The 27,237-nt window shown below is 39.9% G+C and overlaps 1 protein-coding gene across 1 annotated transcript in view; it reads left to right on the plus strand.

Moving 5' to 3' along the window:
• Positions 1–18,838, plus strand: part of ATP10A (ATPase phospholipid transporting 10A (putative)) — a gene marked incomplete at its 5' end in the record, with an annotated part of 108,136 nt that extends 89,298 nt beyond the window's left edge. The window contains 9 exons of the mRNA XM_079298044.1: positions 1,970–2,154; positions 3,491–3,812; positions 6,116–6,192; positions 9,532–9,657; positions 13,885–14,085; positions 16,284–16,364; positions 16,455–16,559; positions 16,907–17,094; positions 17,735–18,838. Of these exons, the coding sequence (XP_079154170.1) occupies positions 1,970–2,154; positions 3,491–3,812; positions 6,116–6,192; positions 9,532–9,657; positions 13,885–14,085; positions 16,284–16,364; positions 16,455–16,559; positions 16,907–17,094; positions 17,735–18,440 (1,991 nt within the window). The 3' untranslated portion in view covers positions 18,441–18,838. The remainder of the gene's footprint in view (positions 1–1,969; positions 2,155–3,490; positions 3,813–6,115; positions 6,193–9,531; positions 9,658–13,884; positions 14,086–16,283; positions 16,365–16,454; positions 16,560–16,906; positions 17,095–17,734) is intronic.
• Positions 18,839–27,237: the final 8,399 nt, after the last annotated feature.

Raw genomic sequence — 27,237 nt, forward strand, 5'->3', positions numbered from 1 at the left:
CACAGTATCATAAATGGGAGCTACTGCTCTAAACAAGAGGAGTACTTGCACAAGATGTCTACAGAATTATATTAGTTCAGTGCTGCTTCAACATGTCAGAGACTTCCCTGACTCCAGGGGCACCAGAAACACACATAAAGCAAAGCTCCCAAACTGCATCTCTGAGAGGCATCAACTTTAGTATACATCAGGTTCAGCACATGCACTCAGGGCCTGTGTGTTCTGTGGCAAGTTAAAGCCAGTGTATGTATAAAGTCTTGCAAGAGCTAAGTCATGCTCTTTTGAGTTGAGATGTTGAAGGCACTGAGATTTCTGAAATGTATTTGTATACACTGATACTCCATGCATACAACTACTTTCTCTGGCAAAGAAACTGGGACAGACATAACACTGTTGGAGAAAAAGACCCTCACTAATTGCCAGCATGCCTATCTCTGGGAGATAGATCCACCTCACCCAACTTTTAATGCATCTACTACAGGTCTCTAAGGCTCAACATACAACCAGGGGGGAGACAAAACAAGTGTAGTTTATTTGGTCTGGCATAGATATCTGCTTTAGGAATAGATGAATCATGTCCTTGAAGTGTCTGGTTCTCTTCCCTGACTTAAAGGGGGACATCAGTTATCTAATTCAGACCAGACTAATCAAAATCCCACCATGGGAATACCTGTTAGCTCTGGCTGCAGTCTGAGGTGGGAAAACAAACAAACAAACAAACAACAAAACAAAAGCAAAAACAAAACAAAAACAAACAAAAAAAGACCCTGAAATTGAGCTGCTAGAGAAATAAGTGAGCTCTGGCCAGCAGTAAGCCGGCCAGTTCAGTCATTCCCCAAGAATCTCATACTGTGGTTTGCATCTTGCAGTGATCAGTCATCATTAAGTTGTGGGAATAAAATTTCAGTCTGAAATATATTTTTCTTTAATTGGATAGCAATAGCTTTCCCAACACTGCCCTAAGAATGTGTTTTCATGTAAATGACTGGTTCTCAGACTTAAGGGGACTTCTACTGTTAATTGTTGGGGGTTTTTTCCAAGGAAGAACCATAGAAGAGATAAACATCTGAGAAAAATTTGTTTTGGTTTTCTTGTTGTTCCAGATAACTTGCATGTCTATCACTTCCTCATTTGCTAGTGCCAGGGCTTGCATTTCCTCATGTTGAAATCTCTCTGACACTCAGCGGAGCACTGATGTACCAGTGGTGACACTGAGCTTGGTCCTGAGTGGCTTTTTTGCCACTTTTCATATATATGAAAATCTTGTCTCAGTCAATTAATTTATGTAAGCATAAAACATTCCCAGTCTCTTATAACAGGTAGAAAGATGATTGAAAGGATGAAAATACACATTTTACTCTCACATCATGGTCAAAAGATTTATGATTTATTCTCTGCTGTATCTCATTTGGTCACCAGTGTCTTTTTGCAAGAGCAAAGAGCAGGAACAAGGCACAAAAAGTTTTATGTTTGCAGTCTAATATGTTGTTGCCAAGCTGCACTCCTGCTGTTATTCCCCTTCAGAATAGGAATTTCTAGTGACCCACTCTCTTCTTGCTGCAAAAAAAAAGGCAGTTAAGATCTTCAGGAACTGAAATGATCTCCAAGAACCAAGAGCTTGTCTAGCAACATTCAGCAGAAATGACATAGATATAGAGCATAGAGGCAATTGTGAACCTCTGGGACTAGGACTGGCATCTGATTGCTTTTGACATTTCGAATTCTGGATTTGTTATTTCTTGCTGCAGCTATTTACCCCAGCTACTTTCCTTTCTTCCTCCTCAATACCCTCAAAATGCTGCCCAACTCTTGCAACCATTGGTAGTTTAGCTGTCTCCCAGTAAAAGTGGCTGCTGGTTGGTTTGGGTTTTGTTTTGTTTTTTTTAATCTAAGCTTAAAATTTAAGGGCAGCCCTAGGTGTTCATTTAATATGAGATATTTTGCTCTTTTTTTTTTTTAATGTGCTTAGGTGCAACTGGCATAGAGGACCGTTTGCAGGATGGTGTTCCAGAAACCATTGCAAATTTGCGCAAAGCTGGGCTGCAGATTTGGGTTCTTACTGGAGACAAGCAAGAAACAGCTGTTAATATTGCATATGCCTGCAAGCTACTAGATCATGATGAAGAAATCATCACTTTGAATGCTGAATCACCAGTAAGCAGATCCAATCTACAAGTTGACTAATGAACTAGTTTTTCTGTATTTTCAACTTATATAATTAAAAATTTGATGGCTTTTTTCCTTTCCCTCTTTTTTTTTTCCTGCTTCTCTTCCTGCTTCATCTGTAATTTTCAGGTAGGACATGTCTTTGAATACTTTTCAGTGAATCATGCTTCTAAACCATAGCCTCATGCATCATAACCTTCCTGAAAAAATGCAACTGTGTGTAGTGAGCTCCACCATGAACGAAAATATGCCATAGCAGCATAAATCACTTTCTTCAGTATGCATTCTCAAAACATTCCTATTTCTGTTTATTGGCACTAATGGGTCTAAAAAGCAACCTGTTGTTAAATACATGTTGAGAAAGAAAGCAAATTATAACCTCTTGAGAATTTGTGCTTTATTTTATGCTAACTCAGTCATTCATATTTTCTCAGGTGGCTTTTTCTCTGAGATTGAAGCAATATTTAAATTTTGATGCTAACAGTGAGAGGCAGAAAACCACATATACAGTAATGCCTTGCTTCCTAACAGACCTTTTCTAATCCTTCTGAATTCCTGTTCTTTCTGTGCTCAACTTGTTGCAAGCAGTCACAAAGAGTTTACTGATACGGTCTAACATACAAGGAACCAGACTGATAGTGCTGTAGCCCTTTTATGGGGTGATAAAATTGGACTTCAGATCAGCAGAGGAGAGGTAGGCCATTCAGTATTCAGCTCCAATTTCTTTCAAAGAGGAAGAAAAGATAAGAGCATTTTCCATTCTTGAGTGTATCAACTGAACTGGTAAATTAATTTACCATGGTTTTTCTTTTTAGTCATACTTTGCTGTAAGACCAATAGCATTTCTTTTAAACGTTCATATATTCTCAATAACATCTACTAGTTGAGTATGGCTAGGAGAGAGATTTCAGTTTAAATAACCTTTAATTGGCCTTTAACAATGTATAACTCTTTGATCTGAATTGTGGGCGTATACATGGTGCTCATCATGATAATGGTGTTCATCACCATACTTAACTTGGTACCAATTATATATCATTTCCCAATACTGTTATTCTGAGAAGGAGCTAAAAGAAATTAATTTAGCATACAAAAGTGCATGTTAAAGAAGAATTCAATTTTAAGCCTTTCTACTCTTTCCTATTGTCATATCTTCTACAAGAATTGTGTTCAAAAGAAGTAGAAGATTATTAGAAATTAAAACTTTAGCAGTGCAGCAAATAATATGTTCCCCTTATTAGTTATTCTTAAACATACAGCAAACAGAAGCCTTTGAATACATGTTCTTTTCTCTCAAGCATTTTTATTTTGAATTGTTTTTTAGGAGACATGTGCTGTCTTGCTGGAACAGTGTCTGCAATGCGTAGAGTCTAAATTTTCAAACAACACAATAGACGGAGCTACTGGAAACATGACTGTTGGGTTCACCCCTCTCTATCCACCCTCTTCCTCTGTGCTTTCCAGCTTGGGCCTAGTCATTGATGGAAGGACTCTAGCTTATGCCCTGGAACCTGCTCTGGAAGACAAATTTCTTGCACTAGCCAAGCGATGCCGTTCAGTACTGTGTTGTCGCTCTACCCCACTCCAAAAGAGCATGGTAGTGAAACTAGTCAGAGACAAGCTCAAAGCAATGACCTTGGCAATAGGTAAATACCTCAGTCTATACAAGCCTACCTTGATGTATACTGTATCCTGAAAATTTTTAATTTTTTGACATGCAATAAGACCCTCCCAGTTGAATTGGAATAGCTTCCCAGTTTTGTCTGAAAACATATTGGACAATTCTAATGTATTTATTCTAACCTTTTTACTCAAAACCAGGATAGAACTCTGGCATAGTATTGGGGATTTCTTGCTACAGAAGTTAGGTAATCAGGACCCAGTTATGTTAAGAGGTTTTGACATGTCTGAACACAGTTGTAAAGAACTGGGTTATCTTTTGCTGTGCAAAACATTATTTTGCAATTGCTGTATTACAATCAAAAAATTGTGCTCAGTGCTGTTTCATCCAATCATGCTTAAACTCAAGGTTCTGTGTTTATCCTCACAAGTCAGCTATACAGCACAGCATATATGACTTGGCTGGCCTTGTCATTATAGAGAGTGGATTCACAACTGGTGTCATGCCAACACTTACACTTCTTCCCATCTAATCACTCAGTTGGCAAAGGAGAGACTTTGACAGTCCGTCTGTCTTAAGTTTGACAGGATCTTCCATGTTTCTATGATTTTTGAACAAGTCGACCAGCTCTTCTTCCCCTATCTTAAGTTAGGTTCTTGTTTCATTACTAGATATGATTTCAGCATATACTGTCACAAATACACTTGCTTTCATCTACCTGTATTGGTTAATTATAGTTGGAACACATGTGGGTGGGACCTGCCCATGAGAAATCCTAAGTACATATAATTGCCAGACTTGTGTGACATCAACATCACCAAGTATGTGCTGATTATCACAATCTTCATGTTCAATATATTATATCTTGCTCAAATACACCTCCCTCCTACTGTATTTATATCTTTGACTAACTGATGTGGACATAATCATTTGCATATTTTGTAAAAAAAACATGTGGCTCGTTAACTTGAATTATCTAGAATGCTTAAAAACACTAGTGGGGACTGGGCAGCTTGTAATTTTATTCTTTCTGAGCATCTTGAGCCTACACGTTGAGCTTAAGCTCCTGCTCTGGCTTAAAGCTTAGCTGTATGCATCCTCCCTTTTAACCAACATGAGCTAACTTTGGTTGTAGCCTGGAAAAAGGGAGACCCACAGGTTACCTTGTCACTCTACAGCTTCCTGAAAGGTGGCTGTAGTCAGGTGAGGGTTGGTCTCTCTCCAGGCAGCAACTGACAGCATGAGAGGACACAGTCTTCAGCTGCACCAAGGGAAATACAGGTTGGATATTAGGAAAAAGTGTTTTACAGAAAGGGTTATAAAGTACTGGAATGGTCTGCCTGGGGAGGTGATGGAGTCACTCTGGATGTGTTTAAAAAAAACTGGATGTGGCACTCAGTGCCATAGATTATTTGAGATGTTAGGGCATGGGCTGGACTTGATCTTGAAGGTCTCTTCCAACCTAGTAATTCTGTGAATCTGTGGATTTGTATCACATAGTCACAAAGACATCATCTCTGTCTGGTGAGCAGATACCACAGTTATCTGTGCCAACAGCAGGGAAATAGCTGATGTGTGGTGTGCACCTCAGCCACTGAAGTTTAAAACCAAGTGGCCTGTCATAAGCTAATACAGTATCATTTTCCGTTAGTACACTGGCTGTAAATTTAAGAGGTTAAGAACTCGTTCTGGTATCTTGTCTATGGCACCTATCACTTGTAGTACTGTCATTGCAAGCAGAGCAGGGGGTGGTAGCTCTGCAATTGTTCCGATTAAATCTACCAGTCTTGGGTGTATTAAAGATCTCAGAGTGGTCAATCCTACTCTCTTGACTTTTTCTTTCATTCAACTACTTTTTAACTTTCTTTAGTATTTTTACAGTGTAGATATTTTAATTTGCTTTAGGCCATCTTGCACATTTAATTCTCAGTTATACCTGATAGACTTCAGACAATCAGGAAGCAGAAGTATTGAGGATGCTTATTCTCATCCTTCTACTGTTTTAGTATTGGTGCAGTTCAGGCCTGATGCCTGAATTTAAGTTATTATTTAAAAGACATGGATTTGTTTTATTGTTACTTTTCTGTAATAAAATGGTCTAAAAAGATCAGAATGTCTTGGACACTCTGCAAGCTTTGAACCTTATATTCTAAAGGTATATCCTTTTCTACTGCACATATCCCTTACTATACCCAACCAACACTTATTAAATGTGTCTCTTAACTATACTCAACCAACACTCAATAACAACTGTTTTTCCTTTGTTTTGTTGCTGTCAGATGTTGTTGGTCTGCTAGTGACAACAAAACTGCATTTTGTCATCTTTAGGTGATGGTGCTAATGATGTCAGCATGATCCAAGTGGCAGATGTTGGTGTGGGGATCTCTGGTCAAGAAGGCATGCAGGTAATGTTACTCATCCAATGGAAAGCACTCCCATGAGGGCATGAAACACCCACTTTCTATATGTCAGATTGTTCAGACTGCTTCTGGATATTCAACACAAATAAAGGAAAAGCAGCAAGTTGTGCTGAGTGCCAGTTGTGTCTTATAAGGGATCTTTCAGCTTGAATTTGAGCTCACACTTGTTCTGAGATCTGTGATGAGTTTACACACACTCTGCCTTCTCAGAAAATTGAACTTACCAGATCCCTCTAAGCAATATGATTAAAGAAATACTTAGCTAAATAATTGTTTAAAGGGAAAAAAAAATGTTCCAATGGTCAGCTATGCATTCTGTAGGAAATATAGGTTTATCTTATTCTGGCTTTTATTCTCCTCTCTACTTTTATGAAGTGGCTGCACAAGCCAGTACAACTGTTGTAGCTTATTTGTGTGCTGTAGTGGTGCCCCTTAGCTCAGCCCCTCACACATCTCATTCACTCAGCTTACTCAGACAGCAAAACAGTAAACAAAGTAGAAATTGTGTCCCTTTGCAGAACCACTGCTCTTTACACCTTATAGCAAGTCTTGGTTTGGCCACTTTTCCAGTCACAGGGAATAGAAGGATGAGGGTCCTTGCCTTGTAGTCTTCTGGATGTGTTCCACCTATGATTATTTCATTTGCCACTGTGTAAGAGGCACTTCTCTCATCCCCAGAAGAGAGGATGTAAATGTATAGGTTGTGTATATTATCTCAGTCTCTCTACTGCTAGTGCAGATCACTTGCAGTGTTAGGACCAGACATGGCAGTAAGACACAGAGAATGAGGAGCATACTTCATTTCCACAACCTGCCTTGAGTTTGGGCAGACTGATTGCATGAGAAAACAGAGTAGCTGAGTATATGTCAAATAGCTCTACAGGGAAAGTGGGAAGTGTTTCCATCCTGAGGACCTGAGCAGATGAGCATGCTCCTTAACTTAGTTACCAGTGGGTGGTTCTCTGACCCAAATTGCATTTTTTGCAACATTGGCTGGATGTTTTGCTCAAAAGGGAAGAGAGGCCTCCTTCACACCATGCCCAAGCTGGCTACAGAGTTTTATTTCATGGGATTTCATGAATGCTCTAATTTATTTGGGTCAACATACAAACTTATGAAACAAAAATTTAAGTGAGCTATGAACTAGGGTATCAACTTTATGCATTTTCTGACTCCAGATCAGCAGAAGCTAGGACAGGTCACTGGAGAAAAGTCAGTAGATGTTGTTCTTATTTGTCATATACTTTTCAATGCATCTTCAAATGCTGCATAACTTCTGCAGTATCATTCTGCAAGGCAGTCCAAGCTCCAGACAGCTCAGAGAAGGCTGGGTTTGTGGGCTCCCTTCCAAACCTATCAATTCAGACAAGTCTGCTGCAAACCTTTTTCATGGGTCTTACCACCTCTTATGACTTTACCAATAAGCTCTGTCATCTATGTATTAGTTCACTTTTCTTCCTAATGCAGACATAGACTGCTCATGCAGGATTTTTGACTCCTTGCCCCTTTACACTGCTTTCAGTTGAGCTCATACACTTACAATAACCAGTCCTCAAATCCCCCTGGCTTTTGCAGTATATCCAGGACTGAGAGCTATTTTCTCATTAACTCATTAAACTACCTGGTTTTATTTCTAAATGACAGTTCAGCAGACTGGAAAATGTTTATAAATCCCTTCCCTTACTGCAAGTCCCAAGGAGACACACAGACCTCTTCACTAAAAACAACTCTCAGAATTGTACACACACAGGTACTCAGAAGGCGTTGAGCATTTCGATGCCTAAGGCAGCAATACTTTCTGATTTATTTTCTCTCCACATTCTGTGGAAGCATGTGGAGCTGGCAGAAAAAAAAAAGATAAAATGTGAAAATCAAGTGGGTATTCTGAGCCTAAGTAAACATGCAAATATAATTGGATAACATATCTTTCTGTCTGTGTTCCACACCATAATAAAAATGGAATGAAAAAAGAAAAAATCGTGACACTTCTCACAGTCTGCTGAGAAGTATTATGTTAGAAGCACAAATGAAGCTAACAGTTTTGTTTTGACATTGGAATAGGCTGAGATGGGGTGGAGGACAAGGAAGCAGACATAGCATAGCTGTGTTCTGCAAGATAGCTGTGTGTCTGCAAGACAAATCAGACTCTGTGCAAGGAGGTTATAACAAGTGTGTCTCAGTACCTGAGAAATCCTAGGATGTGTCAACATATTAAAAAGTGCTTCGGTGCTTACGTATATCCTCTGTTTAAATTGCAATGCATTCTTACACCTTCTCTTGTATACTGTTTTGGAGTTTATTTTAATAGCTTCTACAAGCACCTACTTGGGAAAACTGAGCCCTTTTGATGTTTTACCAAGAAAGAGAATTAGGAAAACTTGAAAGGAAATATGTCTCTTATTAAAAGTACAGCCAAAATATACCCAGCAGAGTATAAGGAAGATATTGCTCCTTTGGAGGTTTTCACCTTTCCTCCTGATTTTGCTGAACTGAATTGTGAGAAGAAAGGTGATACCAAAATTGAAAATGAAATGTAAAATAATTTTAATTAATATTAGTGGGATCCTAGGGATAAGGAAAATCATACAACAACCATGATAACACAAGTAGGCCTCATCTAGATGTACAGTACCCTGAAATTTAGTCAGAATTAGAGAGAAACTGTGATTCATTTTGTCAATGTTATCTGACAGTCTGCACAGTTCCAGAGGACTCTCATCTAGTGTGATTTTTTATCATACAGTTACAGAAAATGTGTGATTTTAAAAATCCTTCAAAATACTGATACCTTAGGACAGCCAAGTAAACTGTATAAACCAAGTCTGCAAATTAAATTAAAATTAATATTTTTATTGTTTTGTCTTTAAAGTTAAATCATTATGATGCAACCACTTAAATTATGCTGTTCTTATCTTATTCTCTGGAAATTAATTTTGCCCTGTAGTTTTTACAGAGAAAGATGCAGCCACCAAGGTCTTCACCCATGAAGTCTGAGCCTTCATGCTCATGCAACTGCAATTGCCAGCCATTCTCCCACCTCTTGCTTTTTGTTGTTGTTTGTCACCATCTGCAGTGTAGGCTGTAATCTCTTCTTGGTGAGGGCTGGGATGCCTTGCATGTCCTGCCAAGCTGCTTCATTTGGGTATTTCAAATGGGTATTTCAAATCCATGCAGCAATAGCTGCATTTCACAAGCACTGTCATGGATTTCATTCTTCACGAGTACAACTTCCAACCCTGTAGGAGTCGAGAAGATGACTAGATTCATTGTTAGTGTTGAAGGTGGTGCTTCACAATAATGATTCCAACCTTTGTTTCATTAAAGGCGGTGATGGCAAGTGACTTTGCAATTCCGAGGTTCAGGCATTTGGAGAAGCTTTTGCTTGTTCATGGCCACTGGTGTTATTCCCGACTCGCCAACATGGTGCTGTATTTCTTCTACAAAAATGCAGTAAGTGTTTAACTTGGCAGCTTTATGGCACCACATGTTTCCAGGGTTTATTTTGTGCTAAGTGAGCATTAGGTCAGCCTTCAAATGGTTTATAAATAAGCTGCAAAGAAATTTGCAGAGCTGAAAGACAGCTGGCTGCCATTTGCAGCAATACGGGACCCACTCCATAACAGCTACAGTGTGCTGCTGAATGTGCAAATTAGGTAACACAAATAACAAGCACTGCTGAAGAAAAGTTTCTTTACAGAGCAGTTCTGCAGAATTTAGCTGGCTGGATACAGGAGTCTTCAATGCCAAAGCCATCCAGCATTTGCCCCAAGTAGCAGTTGAGTGTGTTTTCTCTTCCTGACTGCATCTCATCATTGTTTGTGAATCACTGTACATATTTCCTAGTGACTTGAGATAATTTGAGTCCTCTCTGTGTCTCAGATGCAGAGACTGGGAAGGTTTTTTCCTTGATTTATCTTATTTCCAACTAATCAAAAGAGTTCATTTGAAAGGAAGCACACGGTGGTAAAGAACAGACGACGGGTCTGTTTCCTCCCTGGTGTATGAAACAGGACTCAGTCCAGTACTGGGCATCGAGCCAGAAGCAGCTCAACTACTTGGCCTCAACAAAGGCCCTTTGCATTGATCTTGGAGTACAAAGATGATTGATTGAAAACAGCCTAACAAGGAAACCAAGAATACCACCAGCTGGGTGGGAGTCACTGGCAGGCACATATATTTGCTCACTTGAAACAGCTACAAATTGCCTTGGGAGAAAGGCATATGAGGAAGCAAGAAAAAAGGAGAGCTAGAGCTCTCATATCTCTTTTTGTTTCAGAGGGCAATGTATGAATTGTGTGCAGGAGACTGGATTTTGTCCTCAGTATCAGAAAAAAGTGTCTTTCAGTTTTGTAAAAGCTGTTTTCCAATTTTAATCTAGTCCTTATTTTTTATCAGAAGAAAAACATAATTTGCTCGAAATTTTGAACATCACTGGAATACCTAAGGGTGCTAAAGGATTAATGAAATGTCTTTTTGTTAAAACAAGCATGTAAAATACATCCTGGGATTAGAGCAGGGACTGCATGCAAGTGCCCTTTTAGACACAGAAGAATGAAGGGACTTAGTGATCTGAGCTGCTGCTTGAGTCAGAAATAGCAAGCAGATTTAAGTAGTGCTGCACTGAGTGGAGAGCCACCTGTTGAAGTATAGCAGTGAAATATGTGGTGGTGTTCAGATGCATCAGCTTTAAGGCTTGATCCTGAATGATGCTGGACATCTGTACTCCCACCCCCAGTGCTGGATGTTTCCAAGATGCCCACTGACAGTATCAAATCTGAACTTCCAAGAGGTGTATGCATAGCCATCTTATATTAAAAATTAAAAAAATAAACACTGAAGTAATGCACATAAGACACTCCAGCAATCAGCAGCCAGAGATGCTGTTTATATATTGACCCTTTTGCTCAGCTTGGGTAAATTTTCTTTGGTACAACTGCCCTTGATTACAAGTATTATTTCTCATGCCATTTTTAAGTAAGGCATTTTCAGAAGCAGCTGCCTCAATGCTAGAAAATAACTGAAGAGATCTCATTGTGTTGGCTGTGGTTTGACAACCTTCAAAGCTTTCTGAGAAATACTTGTTGCTTCTGACTCTAAACTGTAGTTGGATATCCAGCATATAGACATTAATATGTCTGACACAGTGCCTGCCCTTAAGGAAAGATTGGTAAAAATGGAAAGATAGGAGCACCTGAACCTTTTGCAAGGTGACTATTCTGGATGATTCTCCACAGGGTCAAGATAGCTACACTGCATATGTTCTGCAAGTTTTCTGTTTCCTCAAGTGTTTTTTCCCCCCCATTTTTCACATTGTGCAATTTTCCATTCTCCACTAGAACCTATCTAATTTGAAATTTGAACTTCACATCACTGCAAAAGCCATTTGGAAACTTATATGATTTATCCAAGAAGATGTTTGGCTTCATGGAGATGATAAAAATACAAATAAAATATAAACTAAAACATAGCATGACTGGACATATGTGAGCTTGATGAAAAGGGATTTCATGTAAACAAAATTTTATCTGCACATCTTCTTCCCATTTATATATTGTCTCTGCAAGACAGCGCTGAAAATTTTTTGACATATACTTCATTCACTGAGAAATTCTCTCTGGGACCACATTCATAAAACAGTCTCATCTAGCAAGGGAAGAAAGGAAGCTTTTTTTATTTAAAATATTTATTTTAAAATCTTCAGAGAGATAATACACAGAGGCAAGAGAGAACATTTGAAATAAAATTTAAAACTCATTAAATTAAAAATAAAATTTCAGGAGAAAAAAATCTGATTTAAGCCTCATTTATTTGTATATTTTTCTTCAACAGCACTATTAAGACCCATAGTAGAGGTGGTAGAGTGGTAGGAGGACTTTCAGCTGACTGTATTTTCATCAAACTACCTAGTTTTGCCAGAGACAAACTGTTTCCAAGACAGGTTAGCAAGGCTCTAGACAGAAAATATACTATGTCCAGGATAAGCTGCATTTTATTTTAAAACAGTGAGAAAAAAGTACATAAATTCACATGTTTATTTTAATTTCTTTTTGAGAAATTACTCAAGAAATTTTGCTTGATTTTGGGTGTGGAAAAGAAATAATTTTCAGTACAATAACTGTACTGAAGAGGGTAAGCTTTGGTAACTCAGTCTTGTTTGGGCCAGAGGAGGATATTTTTCTTGAAATACATTTACAGAAACCTTTCTAGAGGTTGTGCTTACAAAAATAATACTATTCAACTTTTTCTAGGTTAATTTATAGAATGGGCTTACTAACAGTGAGGTGTATTTGCTGCTCATATACCAACTACTTCAATGTAGTGTGTAAACTTTGCCTGAGCATTTATCTACTTCACGTACGTGTGTGTGTGTGTGTGTGTATGTATATATATATATATATACACACATATATATATATATGCATATATATATGTACACACACATAGATGTATGTACATTTATGTACTGCAGGACTGGCCTCTTATTCTGTGGCAATTCCCCTCTACAGGGGAAGACAGGTTTACTCTCCTTAGAGCAGCTTTCACTGTCTAAGCACACCCATGGCCGTTTTTTCCTTCTATGTTTAATTTTCAACCACATTTGGGCATACAGATAGAACAGATCTGTATTTTCCTCTGTATATCTAAAATTCATGAAGGATTAACATTCTCCATCTGACTGAAAGCTTTTTGAGAACAGAATACAAAAAGAAGAGGAGGTGAAAGGAGAGGTCATGTCATTTTCTATCTTCATCATTAAAAGGAGGAAAATCCTCAAGAGTTTCCACCAGTTTTCTGGTTTTAATCACTTTACAAAGAATAATTAAAATTTTACTTTAGGAGAACCAAACTTGAAATTTACTTCCTTCTCTAGGAAGCTGGCAATTTTTTGCTAGGCCTCAAATCCTTCATCAGTATCTGAAATCAGCACCTTTCCTGAGCCCTCTGGATTCTCCATGCTGAAGAGATTATAGAAAAAAAATGAGTCATGTGGTTTATTTCTTTTTGGGTGATTCCAATGCAAGTAGAAGAACAACCCCTCTGCAGCTGTGTATGCAGCTGATTTCTTCATAGAGCTGAAGAAGGGAGATTGAGGAATCTTTGCAGCACTGTTAATTTGCTAGATGTCAAAGCACAAAGAATGGACAGTTAAGACAACTTTTCTAGACCTTACAGTTTCACCTTCCTTACTGCTGCTGGTTTCATGTTGGTCTTGCAAAAAAGGTCTGCATTTATCTGTTGTAGACTACAAAAGTCTCCCAAAACATCTCCAGCCAGTAAAGGATACTATTTTGGAAATTCTTGTTGCTTCAGTAGCTGTGTAAGTGCTGTGACATCAGTACTCATTTATCTAGAGGTCAGTAGTGGTTGGGAGAGCTTTTTACAGTTAGTTAGATTGCACCTCAGTGTTTCTCTTGAACTGAAAGTTAATTTTGTGTGATGCCCAAGATCTGAGGTTCCAGCAGCACAAAGATTTGCAGGTGTGCCAGATGTTTGCAGCCAAGTGGTCTATGCATCAGGAAGTGAGTTAAAGCATAGGTATCCTCACAAGGATTGCTCACATGCTCAGCATTCATAGATAAATCCTTGCAGAGCTGGAATCAGAATGGTTTCAGAACAAAGTGGGATGATGGTGCTCCTTATCTTGTTATATTTACAGCATTGCTTGTTCTGTTTCAGATGTTTGTGGCCCTTCTCTTCTGGTACCAGTTCTACTGTGGGTTCTCTGGCTCATCAATGATTGATCAGTGGTACCTGATCTTCTTTAATTTATTCTTCTCTTCCCTTCCACAACTGATTACTGGTGTGCTGGATAAGGATGTACCAGCTGAAGTGTTAATTGCTGTACCTCAGCTTTATAAAAGTGGACAGAATATGGAGGTAAAAACCCCTTGACTACTGTCATTTCTTTCCTGAACATCTTTAGTTTCAACTGAAAACCAGCCTTGCTCCCAAAGGGTAGATGACCGGTAAATACATCAGAAGTGCATTTATATGAGAAGTCAGTGTTTTTACTTTGCCATGTTTCTTATCTGAGTCAAAATGCCAAAAGTAAACCTAAACAAAAGATACACAAACAAACAAATAAGCAAATCCCCAACTGGCCATATTTTAAATACACATCAGGAGAGAAGGCTGGATGATTTAATTAAACCTAAACTGAATGCCTCCTTCGTGGTGCAGGCTCACAAATAAACACAAAATAAAACAGATTGCACCTTGTAGCTAGTGCAGGCATTTACAGAACAACCTCACAGTACTTACTCAAAACTTCAGTTCCCAGCCCTTTACAAAAAGAAGAGAAAGATGGCCTTGGTAGTAAGCACAATAAACTTAGTCTCTGAGGGAGGGAGTCACAGATGACAGATTCAGCTGAAATATCTGTTGAAAACACCTTGTCCCCATCTGCTTGAATTGCACAATGAAAACAGAAGGAACTGCAGGAGGAATTTGAGCCAAACCATTCCTGGTAATTACAAGTACAGTCTACTGTGGGAAAATCTTGCTGTTTGGCAAAACTATCTATATGGGGATGTTTTGAAGGGAAAAGACTTTTTAAAAGTGTCTTACAAAGCTGTCTTCTGAGAGGACACAATAAGTGGTTTTTGCCTCCAAGTGTGCACCTGGATTTGGTACCCCACACATGTAGTGGCATTGCTAGATACTCTCCTGGAAAGATGAAAGGAGAATTTGAGTGCAATTTATTTTAGTCCATTAGTCCAGACTCTTCTTTTCATCTGTTGTTTTCTATATTTCTTCTGTTTCAGTGCATCACAGTTGAAAGATCTGTACTATTAATACCTTCCCCCCTTGCCCATTTTTAGGATGATAGATGTGTTGTAATGCCTTAAGGCTTGTTGGGAGGTTATGTCTGCCTGCCTTCAGCTGGCAAACTGAGAAGTCTCCCAGGTTCACAGAACAGTTATTTCTCATAGAGAAGCCCAGAGATCATTCTAAGTTGTTTTGTTGTGTTATTTTGGTTGGTTTTGGTTGGTTTTTTTTTTGTTTTTTTTTTTAATCTATTGATCGTATTCTCTTTATAGTTACCTAAAAAGGCATTTTAAAAATTTTAATATTCTGATCCAGGTGGGATCTTTTTCAAAAAGGGCCCACAGTATTGTAGAATAATTTAGATGGTTCTGGAGACCATCTGATCCAGACTCCCAGCCAAAACAGCTTCAAACCAGGATGAAGTTTCTCAGGTCTTTAGTTTATCTAGTTTTGAATGTCTCCAACACTGGATATTCCACAATCCCTCTGAGCAACCACAGGCAGTAATTAACCATATTAGTTCAGGAGGCCAAGTAGCACCATAATTCTTTCTAAGCATCTTTCCATTGCCATTTTTAGTCTGAAATGATATTTCCACAAAAGAAGACTTGAACCCAGTTGTTGGAGATGTAGAATATTTACCAAAATTATATAAACATTTTGCCATTTATAAACTATTTTCCCTTATATCTAGGTCCCTTATATGACCATCCATACCCCTGCAATTGTATATTTCTGTAAACCAAAATGTTAGTTTAATATTGTTAGTTTTAGCAAGCAATTTTATGCACATTCTTACAGATATGTGTATATATATATGTTTTCTATACATATTTATAGCATGTATTGCTGCATGAATTGCCACTAAAGACCTTTGTTGTGGATTTTCCTACGTGTGCATTTTCTGTTTTCTCATCTGCTAATAAATACCCTGTGCTTGTACTTATGTGGTGTAGAACCCATTTATTCATGTTCATTAGTGGGCTGACTGTAGTGCATAAAATAGGGCACCTTATTAAATGTTTCCTGGCCTGAGCATCAGATTCAAATTACACCCTCTGCCAGGAAAAAAAAAAAAAAAAAAAAAAAAAGGCAACATACTTTCATCCCAGAACAGAGTGACTTGCAGGTAGTCTTTCCATGCTTCATCCCCTGGGGGTAGCTAAATGACTGGCAAAGTTATGAAGCTATTTTCCCAAGCCCTTAAAACTGCTCTTGAAATATGCCCCTCAAAATACCCATCCTGGCAGATAGAATCTTCATTATGATCTGATTTTCTTCTTTTTTTTTTTTTTTTAATGACACAGGAGTACCAACCACACATGTTTTGGATGAACATGATTGATGCCATGTATCAAAGCCTGGTTTGCTTCTTCATCCCCTATTTTGTAAGTGTTTGGTTTAAGCCATTCTATTTAAAGCATTTGGAGGAGTACTGGTAACACAGCTTGGGCTAAATTCTGTCTTCTTTCTTACAGACTTACTATGATTCAGAGGTGGATATCTTCTCTTGGGGAACTCCCATCACCACAATAGCTCTTATCACCATCATCCTGCATTTGGCTATTGAAACCAAAACTTGGGTAAGGTACCCACAGCCTACATAGAAACTCACTGGCACAGACATAATTCTTCTCTTAGTGCCACCTTTACAGAAACATAAGATGGTTGCTTCTTTCCCTCAGCACATTTTATTTTTAGCAGGCACTTTAAAAAAGCATGGAAAAGGTTTTAAAATATGATCTGCAAACAGCTTTGTAGTGTTGTATTTATAATAAAAATTTTTAAATATACAAGGTTCCAAATTCTTTGCTGTGCATGGATTTGACTCCAGGAATTAAGAAGTTTTAATTTAATTAAGTCACAGCAAATTTCTCAGAAATATAAAGAATCATTATACTTATGTTGGTTTTTTTTATTGTTGTTTTAGACATTTCTCCACTGGTCATCTTGCATCTTCAGTATCGTTTTGTTCTTCTTTGTGGCTCTGGTTTACAATGCTTCCTGCCCAGTCTGCCATCCTCCATCCAATCCCTACTGGACCATGGAAAGGCTGATGGGAGACCCTATGTTCTATTTCACTTGCATTATATCACCAGTTGTTGCATTACTGCCCAGGTATTGTGTCTTCCCTCACATCTTTTCCTGAATGTAAAGGCATTTTATGCATATGATTGGGAGAACAATCCCTGTGTTTTGTTTTGCCTGCCAGCCAACTCGGTTTCTTTCAGCAGCTGTTCATTTGAAGTCAGGTTGTCTAACCTATTCTGTGCTCCTGACCACAGGAACAGACCACAACTCCTGGCCAAGACCACAGGAATGGGATAATTGTAGATTGGTCAAACCTCTTGGCCATGCAGAGGTTTTCTACCCTGTGAGGTTTTCTGTGATGCTTCCAGATTCAGTCCATCCTCACATAAAATTCACAGCACCCAAATTCTGATAGTATGTTGTTGCCTATTTGTAGATGTAGGAGGCTTGATCTGCAGACTTATCCCCATTGCCTTTCCTCATCAGGAACAATGACTGTGTGTAATCACAAGGTGGATTACTGGCTAAAGATACAGATTTATTACACTGCCTAATTAAGTTATTAATCAAAATATTAGCACAGCATTCATAGCTGCCCATCTGCAAGCTTTCTTGTGTAGACCATTATTTTTCTACGTTGCACTTTTGTCTTGGATATTTTCCCTTAATAACGTTTTGGGTATTTCCTTCTTTCCTTTCTTCTCACGTGCCCATTCTCATCTTGCAGATTCCTGTACAGAACCCTTCAGGGAACACTATTCCCAACCCAGCTTCAGCTTGGACGCCAGCTGAGTAAACTGTCCCCAGAGACTCGCTCCCAGCTGCTCACCAAGTTGAATGTAAAGGAGACAATATGTCAGACACGACTCTTTGCAGACAGCCTCTCCCCGAGCCTTGGCTCAAATGCTAGTGATTCTTACAAGGCTAATAACCAAAGCACTCCTTTGCCAACCTCTCCTCAAGCAAGGGAGTCCCTTTTCTGTGAGCACGCAAAGGCGGAGCATAAAACAGATCAGACTGCAGCTGCCTCTCCCCAGGGTGCTGTGTTGCATGAGGAAAACAAGCTCCCCTCATCAGCAAGCAGTCTGGAAAGGTCCATGGAGCTTCATGAAGTTCGATGTGGCACTTCAGAGGTGGAGTCATTGCCTGTAGGAGCAACATTCCCGTGGAGCTCAGCAGTCGACCAAGCAGACTTCAGCTTGTTGAAGTGGATCACATCAACTCCACTGTTCAGTCACATTGGGACTGTTTTACAGGTGTCATCAAGCAGTTTACAAAATGAAACACAGGACAGTATGTGTGTGCTTGGCTCTTCTTTGCATGTGGACTTCAAAGGCTTCAAAGAAGAGAGCTCAAAAAACTTGCAGGACAAAACGAAAGGAACCCCAGCTGATCATTGTAAAAATGACAATTCCGAGACCACCTTTTTATGACGTGGGCCATAAATATATTTATATATTTTCTATTTGCACACATTTATAGTGAGATTACTCTATTTGTTTCCAAAGGTGAAACAGAAAATCAAAGGTACAGAATGATTATTTAAGAATGTTTAAATACAGTTTATTGAAATAAGAGCTTTAAATATAAAAAGAAACACTTGAAAGTTCCATTTATATTGTTTTATTTTTTCATCTCATTTTGTAAAGAAATGCCTTTTCTTTATTTTTCAAATGCTTCTCTTTTATTCTGACACATACTGTAAAAGCAAAGGATCTATCTACCATATTTGAAAGGATTAGTTTCAGCAACAATTATTGATATCATTATAGGCCATTCAGTAATCAAGGAGGAAAAACCATGGTAATAAAGAGTCACTATATTCCATCCATCATCTGCCTGCCAGTGTATTTTGTCACTGAGGCAAAGCTATGGAATTATTGCACACCTCTCTGTAAATGTTAACAATATCTTACCACCACATTAATAATTCTGATATTTTATAAATGGCACCATGTTCTGATATTGCAGCCATAGCATTTGATGTGTCATGATAAAACAATAAATAAATGACCATCCATATTGCAAAGTGCCTTCCCAGTCTGGCATTAATTGTAACTCAGCCCTTCCCTTGGAGGAGCTGGTATTTGGCCGGGTATGCCTTACACCATGCTGTACAGAAGGCTTGCTGCTTGTTTGTAAGGAAGGATTGGGTGCCAAAGAACTGCTGCCTCATGTCTGCTGTAGGGTTTGAGCTGGGAAGCTTTTGATCTTGGGTGCTGGAGCATTACCACAACCATTGTTACTGAAGAGGTCTGTTCTGCTTGCTACAGGGGTGAAGGACTGGCAGAGTGGAATTTTGTGAGACACCTTTGCTGTTGTTTCAGACAAGTTAAATGGAGTCCTTGGAGATGGTGAAGCCAAATGATCAGCTGTGAGGGTACATGCTAAGCAGAGGGATTTGAGTTTGGTGTAAAGCAGGCTATCTCCAGCCCCAAGAGGGAAGCTGCACTGCTTTCTGAGGTTATCTCTGAACTGACCTCACATGTTTGAAACCCCAGACTGCCCCTGGTGCATGGGTGTGCAGCTGCCCTGTGCCAGCCTGATGGATCCCAGGGGCTTTAGCTGGCACGTTGCTTGGTTCTTTCACACCTGATCACCATGACCACATATGAACTATCTGCTGCACTTCTTTTCCTCATCACAGGTTTTCATGGCCTTTGTATTGCTTGCCATCAGTTTTTCTAAGGCCACAACTTGTTCCTGCCATGCTCTGTGCCTGGCAACCTGCCTGCCATGTGGATTGGCTCAGCGTGGTAAGACACTCTACCTACCATCTGTCACTTGCTAATTCGCTCAGGATCTTTTTTTATTCAAAGATTTATATACACTGGCCTCTTTCCCAAAGGCTGAATTGATAATATGATACTGTAAAATGCCAATGAAAGGAGGAGATGAAAGCAATGTAAATAAGAGCAGTCAGCCTGTAAATATGTTACCCTCATGAAACATGACACATCCACATGTAACTAAACTGCATTTGGGGATTAGAATCGACTAGGGACAGAGGAAAGGCACTAAAGGACCCGCTATTGCAGTCTCCTGTGAACAGCTTTTAACATATGATTGATTATATGATTGATTTGAAAAAAAACAAACCTGTAACTGAACTTCTTCCTTTTACCTTTGGGAGAGAGACAATGTTGGTTTATAGGTACAGGGTTTGGTGGAGGAAAGCACACCTATTGACTCATTTGTAGCTGGCCGAAAACACGTTACCATTCTTCTGCTATATTAACTGTGATAGAAATGGGACAGTTTAGTGGCCACTCGGTTTTCACAAAGGCAGGTGGGCATCTGCCCTGTCAGTGCCAACATGAGTCAGGAGTGGGGGTCTTGGCACACCCCTCTGAGGCAGGGCAGATGCTGTGCCCTCAGAGCACTCTCCACTCACTGGCAAGGGAGCCTGCAGGACTCAGCTGTAGGAACCTCCTTTGCAAAGGTCTCTAGCTGGGGGACACAGCTCCCTGTCAGGATCTCTGCTTGTTCTACCAGCCTGCTCGGTTTTGATAGTAACTGTTGGGATGACTTTGCAGATGGGTTTTTTTTGCAAGGTGTCCAAGGTTACCATGTAAAGATGTGCCCAAAAGTATGTATTCTATCACCATCTTCATGAACTGTTGAAACCAGGTGGGGCAATGATCCTTGTCTCTGTGGGAGATATCCTCTGCTAATGGGCCATCTGTTAAACCAGATGGGGCAATGTTCTTTATCTTTCCCAGGACCCACCCTTCCTCCAGGATGATATCTTCTGTTAATGGGCCATTGAGTCCCACTTCATGACTGATAAAATTATATCATCCCATTGGGAGATGCTCCACCCAGGGGGAGGAGCCAAACAGCCCCTACCTAACTAGAATCTGATATTTGGAAAACCAAGGCAGCCCTTACCCACTGGTTTCCAGAGGACAAGAGTTACCAGACCTTTCTACAGGATCACTACTTCAACAAGACCACTTCACCTAGACTGCTACCATCACCCTAACTAGCAGGGTGTCATTCTGACTCTGTCAGTGGTTTTTCTTTTGTACTATTGCATGTATTTTATTTTTGCCCTACTGAATTGTATTTCTGACTTGGACTGTCTTACTGGTTTTGCTTTCAAACCAGCACACAAGGTTAGCTGGCTGTATTTAACACATCCTGTGCAGAGACTGCCATTGTAAATACCTCATCTGTGTGGTGATGCAGTGTCTTTTAATGTCAGAGGAGAAGTCAAATGACACTTTGAAATGTGTAAATGTTGCCATCTGGTTAGAAACCTTCATCTGCTCGTAAAACAGGATCTCACAGAAGGACACTGTCTCAGATGCCAGGTGGGCAGAGTTTATAGATTTGCAGGATGTTTAGTTCAGTCGAAGAGTATTACAGGGTCATAGCAGGAGCTTGCCAGGGATTTTGCAGGTGTGTGCCCTCTCTCACTTACAGTAGCAGCCCTAACAGCCAGGTGAAGATCTCCTGAGCTTATTGCCTCCTCTGCAGTGGGAGTCACCTCTTTTTCACAGCAATATTGGTGTCCCACAGGCCTTAGTGGGATTTGCTGTCAGCAAAAATGGCTGGAGCATCACTGGGCTTTGGCTCAGAACTGCATTTCATTATATTCTTTTCAAAAAGAACCTATATTCCTCTCTGGCCATGACTCTGCAGTACAAGATTCAATTTAGTTGTTGTGCTTTCAGTGTTTCAAAGATTATTTCTGTAGGTAAGGGATAGAAAGGTTCCTTTGGGACTGAGAGGTGCTCATGCACTGCCAGATAGATGTGTTAAGTTGCCACTGTGGGTGTGTACATCTGCATCATATATTTAGGGAAACTGTAGATCTCAATCCTCAGCTGCTGTAACTATCATAGCATCTCCAATATCTGCAAGCTGACTTAGCCCAGCTGGGAATCAGGCCTTCATAACTGCTCTATTTTGTTACAAGAAAAAAAAAATTCCTTAGAGATTTATTTTTAAATATCTCAGGTGTAAATCAATCCCCTTGTACTAAAAAATAAAATACCTTTATTGTGGCAGCAATCCTTCAAAAATGTATTCATTTAATCTTAAATAAACCAAATAATGCTGCTGACCTGAATGGAGCAATGGTCTCAGCAGGGTTGGTGCTGTGCCTACAGATAGGAAGGAAGATGTGCCACACTAAGGCCAACATGTGCCAAACCTGAAGGCAAGAGCCAGGTCAGTTGGGTGTCAGCAAGTGAGTTGTCTCCATTTTCTTTTGGGAGATACATTGAAAAATAATACCAGTACAGTGTAATTTAAACCACGGTTTGGAGGGGGAAAAAATGCCCAAACAGATTTCACATTTGGGAAGAAAATATTATGCAACTAATTATTTACATTTTAAATAGGTTCTCTCTTCAGCTGCCAGAAGACAAACACATCAAAGCATGTTACTTGCTGGGCTTTAGGACTTGTCAACATTTTGAAGCTGCTATTAATATTTGAAACATTTTAGCTAAATAAATACTAATTTCTTTTTGGAGCTGTATAAATTGATTTTTATAAAATAGAATAAACTTGTAAAGTTATTCCTGTTGGTGCAGTTGAGCAGTTGTTATATCAGGCAAAACAAAGCTTTAAATGCATGAGACTAATCCACAAAAAGCATGCAACTCTTTATGAAAAGATTCCACAAGGCAATTAAAACAATACCCATGTTTGTGGTCTTTTACCAACAACAGCCCCCTGTACAGTGTTTGAAATGTTTGCACTGAATTCTGCAAGCACTTCTGTGTCTGCTTGATGTTTCTGGCTGAAGTAGTACAGATGAAATTAATGACTGAGAAGAAGAGAGTTGTGAATTAAGTATCACAGTGTTCCATACTTCTTAGTCTTGTTTATGTAATCCAACTTCTCAGTGATTTATCTATTTCAAAAAAATCCTTCTGGATGTATAAGGATCTTTTAGAAACAGCCAGAAGTGTTCTATCAGGATGGCTCTGTAATCTCAGAAATTATATCTCACACATATGCCAGGGCACTAGAATTGGGCATATAAATGTCAAAACAGGATCAAAACAAACTTCCAGTGTTTTTTCCAGGCTTTTTCAGCTACACATCCCTGTTCTGTGTGCCCAGTCATGAATCTGCTTGCCACCTTCCTGCACTGGCTGTGAAAACTCAGCCATACACCCTGATTGAAATTTCCTCAGACCTTTCCAGATTATTCAGAGACTGCTCTTGCTTCTATTACATGACTACCTCAATGACCTTGCATTGAACTTTGACTTATCATTTATTCACACTCAATTCACTGCTCAGGGCAGCAATCTGTGCTTGCTCCTGTAGGCTGTACCCACTTAATCATCAAGCACTGCTTTGTTCTGCCCTGAGCCACCTTTCTAGTGTCACACTCACCTTTTGCTCCACTCCAGGCTTATACATCCAAAACACACTGACTTTCCAATCCACACACACAAGATATGGAGGATTTGAGGAGGTTTATTTGTTCAAGATGCCATATTAAAGGGTTCTGCATGAATATTGGTTTCAGTAAAGGGAGATGTTTGGCTTAAAATAAACTGTCAGAACTGAGTGTGCTTGAATCATCTGGGAGTGTGAAATTATAAAACATAAACATAAATCCGCATCAAAACTTGAACTAAATAAATACACTTTTTAAAGTTTCATGGTTTTGCAGCACCTGGTTCTTGATCCAGACTGATCTATGCCTTGGGCATTTTTCAGTCCAGCATTAAGTGCAGCTACTTTAAGTGCTTTTGTAAAGGAGCACACATGGCAGTTCTGAAAACAATGCTGATAAAGCCATGCACTGTGATGGCACAGTAACAGGTGTGTGTCAAAGGCACTGCAGAAACCATGGGAAGCAGGGGCATGCAGCTGTAGCAAAGAGGGGAAGGAAAGGCACTGGATGCTGGATGCTGTTCAGAAGTCCCATGGCTGGTAGAGATAAGGGGATAATTTCCCAACTTCCTTTTTTTGCCTTTGCAAACGTTCTGCACATTGCTGCTGGTGGACTTCATGAAGCTTAAATTTTACTGAAGCTGTACCACAAGTGAATTTGGTTTGTTATTTGCAGCTGAGAATGGATAAGGGGTTGGAACTGAACTAATGCTGACTCAACTGGAGGCAGGTTGGCACTTGCTTTGCAAACAGGGACGTGCTGGCTGTGCCCTGGTCAGGAGCTCTCCCAGGCCAGGGACCAGGGCAGGTCCCACTACTGGTCCCACTACTGGTCCCACAGTTCCTCCCTGTGTTGAAAACCAGGGCAGAAGCCATAGCAAAGGGACCCCAGTGCCCTCCCAGGGCAAGAAGCCCTCCACTGCTTATTAGGCTGAGATCAGAAATCTGTCTGCAGTGTCTGGTAGCGACCAGGAAGGGAAGCACCAGATAACATGGCAGAGAAGCTTCCTGCTTCATGAGGAGTCTCCTGTGTCATTCCATAAAGGCCTCCATATTTCTCTCCCCTGCTCTCCAGTATGAATCCTGGCCAGCAGAAATGGGACGGTTGCATTTCCTGCAATAGAAGATGCTATGGGGAGTCCTCTGCTGGCTCCTGAAGGGGTCCCTGAAGCACCTGCTCTGAGGCCACTGCCCCAGGGATGACAGGCACCTTTGCCAGCAGCTCTATTGGTCACCCCATGTGCCTCTCATGAGGTTCCTTTCTGCTGAAGAAGACTCCATGTGGTCACAGCCCATGTGTGTTCAGCTTCAAAACTCAACAAAATGTTTTGCCCTGACTTAAGAGGTTCAAGAGGCAAAGATTTACAAATATCTCTGGGTCTGGACACTCATATCCAGAAAAGGATTTTCCAGCTGTCCTGGGATGTGAGACCCTGTAGTGTATCACACACTCAAAGGGATCATGGTGCTTTATGTGCTTTAAAATTTCCTGTGGTTTCCTGGAAGCCTGGCCACTCCTAAATCTCAAAATCTAGAATTAGAAGCCACAGTTGAAAATGACAACAGTGCCATGAGGACTCTGCTTTATTTACATGGAAGAAGAGCAGTTAAAATAAAATACTAACTTTTAAGGAAGGCTTTTCTATATAGCTGCATGAGGAATTCTCTCTATTTTGAGCAGCAGCTTCCATGTGGCTTTAAGTACAGATGTTTGCTCTGTGCAGTAATGTCTCCCTTGATACATGAAGTGCAGGACTACATAAACCCTTCCAAGGTGAGGTGTAGCACATCCTCACCAGGGTGGGCAAAGACAGCCGGGTCCTGCAGCCAGCTCTGCTGCTGGGAGGACTTCAGCTGGGTCAGTGTTGGAACCCTGGAATCAGAGAACTTTAGACTTTCTGTGCTGACAGGCACTAACCCCCAGGAAAGCATTGCTTTTGACCTGAGGCCACGGAGAAGTCTCCAAAAATTGAATGAGATAACTGGGATCACAAGTGTGTAGTTTGAATAGAAGAGTGTAATATCACACGACAAAAAACTTAGAATTTAAGCTTTTAGAATATAGCAATATATAAAAAGCAAGATAGAAATTTTGGGGTGGAAGTTTTGTCCTTCTTCTTCATCATTTTCTTTGCGAGTTTGGGTGATTTTATATAATTAGATAAAAAAATCCACATTGCGGGTCACGAGTGATTAGTTTTATTAAGTTAAAAGTAAAAATAATTGAAGTGTCCATTCTTAATTGGATAATTTGGACTTAAAAGGCCTTGTAAAGAGAGAAATATATCTTAATTTTTAGCTTATTAGCTAGAAGTGCTGTAAAACTCACTGTAATGTAAATAAGAATTAATAAACGTCTGAGTCCAAACAGAAAATACTCTCGCTCGAACATTTAATCCAAAATATAACAAAAAAAAAAAAATAGAAAAAAATCAAAGCTCTAAAAGACCTGTTTCATCAGTTCATGTTGCACATGGCTGTCTGTGATGTAGCCCTGTGCAAGGTATGACTAAATAAGAACCTTCTTAAAAGCAGGCTAAAGGCATCAGCATTTAGCTTGCTCATGGCTGCTGCTGCAGCATGGAAATACCCAGTGCATGGAAATAGTCTGTTAGGGAACACAAAATGCTCGAAAGAGCCTTCTGAGGGACTTGGAAAAGTGTCAGGGAAGAGCTGGCCAAGGCAAATAAAAGCTGCTCAGACCAGGTGGAGTGTCCATTCCCTCTGTAGGGAGAGGTGCTGGGGCTTTAATTCCTCTTCATAATCTGGGCAGTTTCCCTAGTCAGGACAGGGTGCAGGTTTCCAGAGGCAGTGTTGACTCAGAGCTGGAGCAAGGGGCCTCTCACTTTGGCCCCATAACCCCTAAACGCAGCACTGCTGCAGCTAAAATTAGCATTTCCTGGCCCAAAATTCCCCATGGTATATTGCTGGTGCTTGTTCATCACATTTTCCAAAAGCTGCAGGTTTTTAAGTCTCCAGTTTATTCCTGGACCACCCATTTTACGTGCATGAAGGCACTGAATTGTCCCCACAGCCAGACTTGCTTGGATGTCATTCTTACCTTTTCACTTTCCTTCCCAAAACACAATGCCTACAAAAATCTACTTGGATTTTTTGAAACCCAAACCACAACAGAAATATTGCTCACCATTTGCACGCCTAGAAACAAACCATAAATGTGCTAATGAAAACAGCAGAGATGCCTCTTGTTTAAGTAGCATTTTGGCTGACACATCCTTCACACCCCCCACAACTGCCCACTGAAGGGCCTGATGCTGCCTCTTATCCTATTCTTTATGTGCAAATGCTTCAAAGCTTGGGAGCAGTAAGGGGGATATTGAGCTTTTCACTTTAAAAACCTGAAAATGCAAAGCTCTTCCTTTTTTTTATTTTAAATCAAATTGCTGATGAAAATGTGGGGGTTATATTTACTAAAAACCCAAATTACCAACAAACTCTCAATCAACCGTGTGTACTGTTAGAGCTGCATGAACCATTTTTATCCTGAGTGGGCTGGGTGTTTGCAGTTTGTAAGATCCCTGTCATTTTGCAGACACAATTAACTTCATAGCTGGATTGTTTTGCTTAACACTCAAGAACTCAATAAAACCCTTATAGCTAAAAGCTCCTTGTAAGATGATGGAAAGTTTGAGTTGGCATCATCAGGAAACTGAGGGCAAATGATGACATCATGGGCATTGCAGGCAAAGACTCCTCTCCCCTAGGGGCCCATGGAAATTACCCATCAGTTTTAGGTACCAAGACCTGAATTTTTCTGAGTTTTGAAGATTAAGAGTGAATTAATTCATTTATATCCAAATGTACTGGTGGTGTCTGCAACCATCAAAAACAGGTGGCAGCATT

This window comes from Erithacus rubecula (assembly GCF_903797595.1).
Source record: "Erithacus rubecula genome assembly, chromosome: 1".
Classification (NCBI taxonomy): Eukaryota; Metazoa; Chordata; class Aves; order Passeriformes; family Muscicapidae; genus Erithacus; species Erithacus rubecula.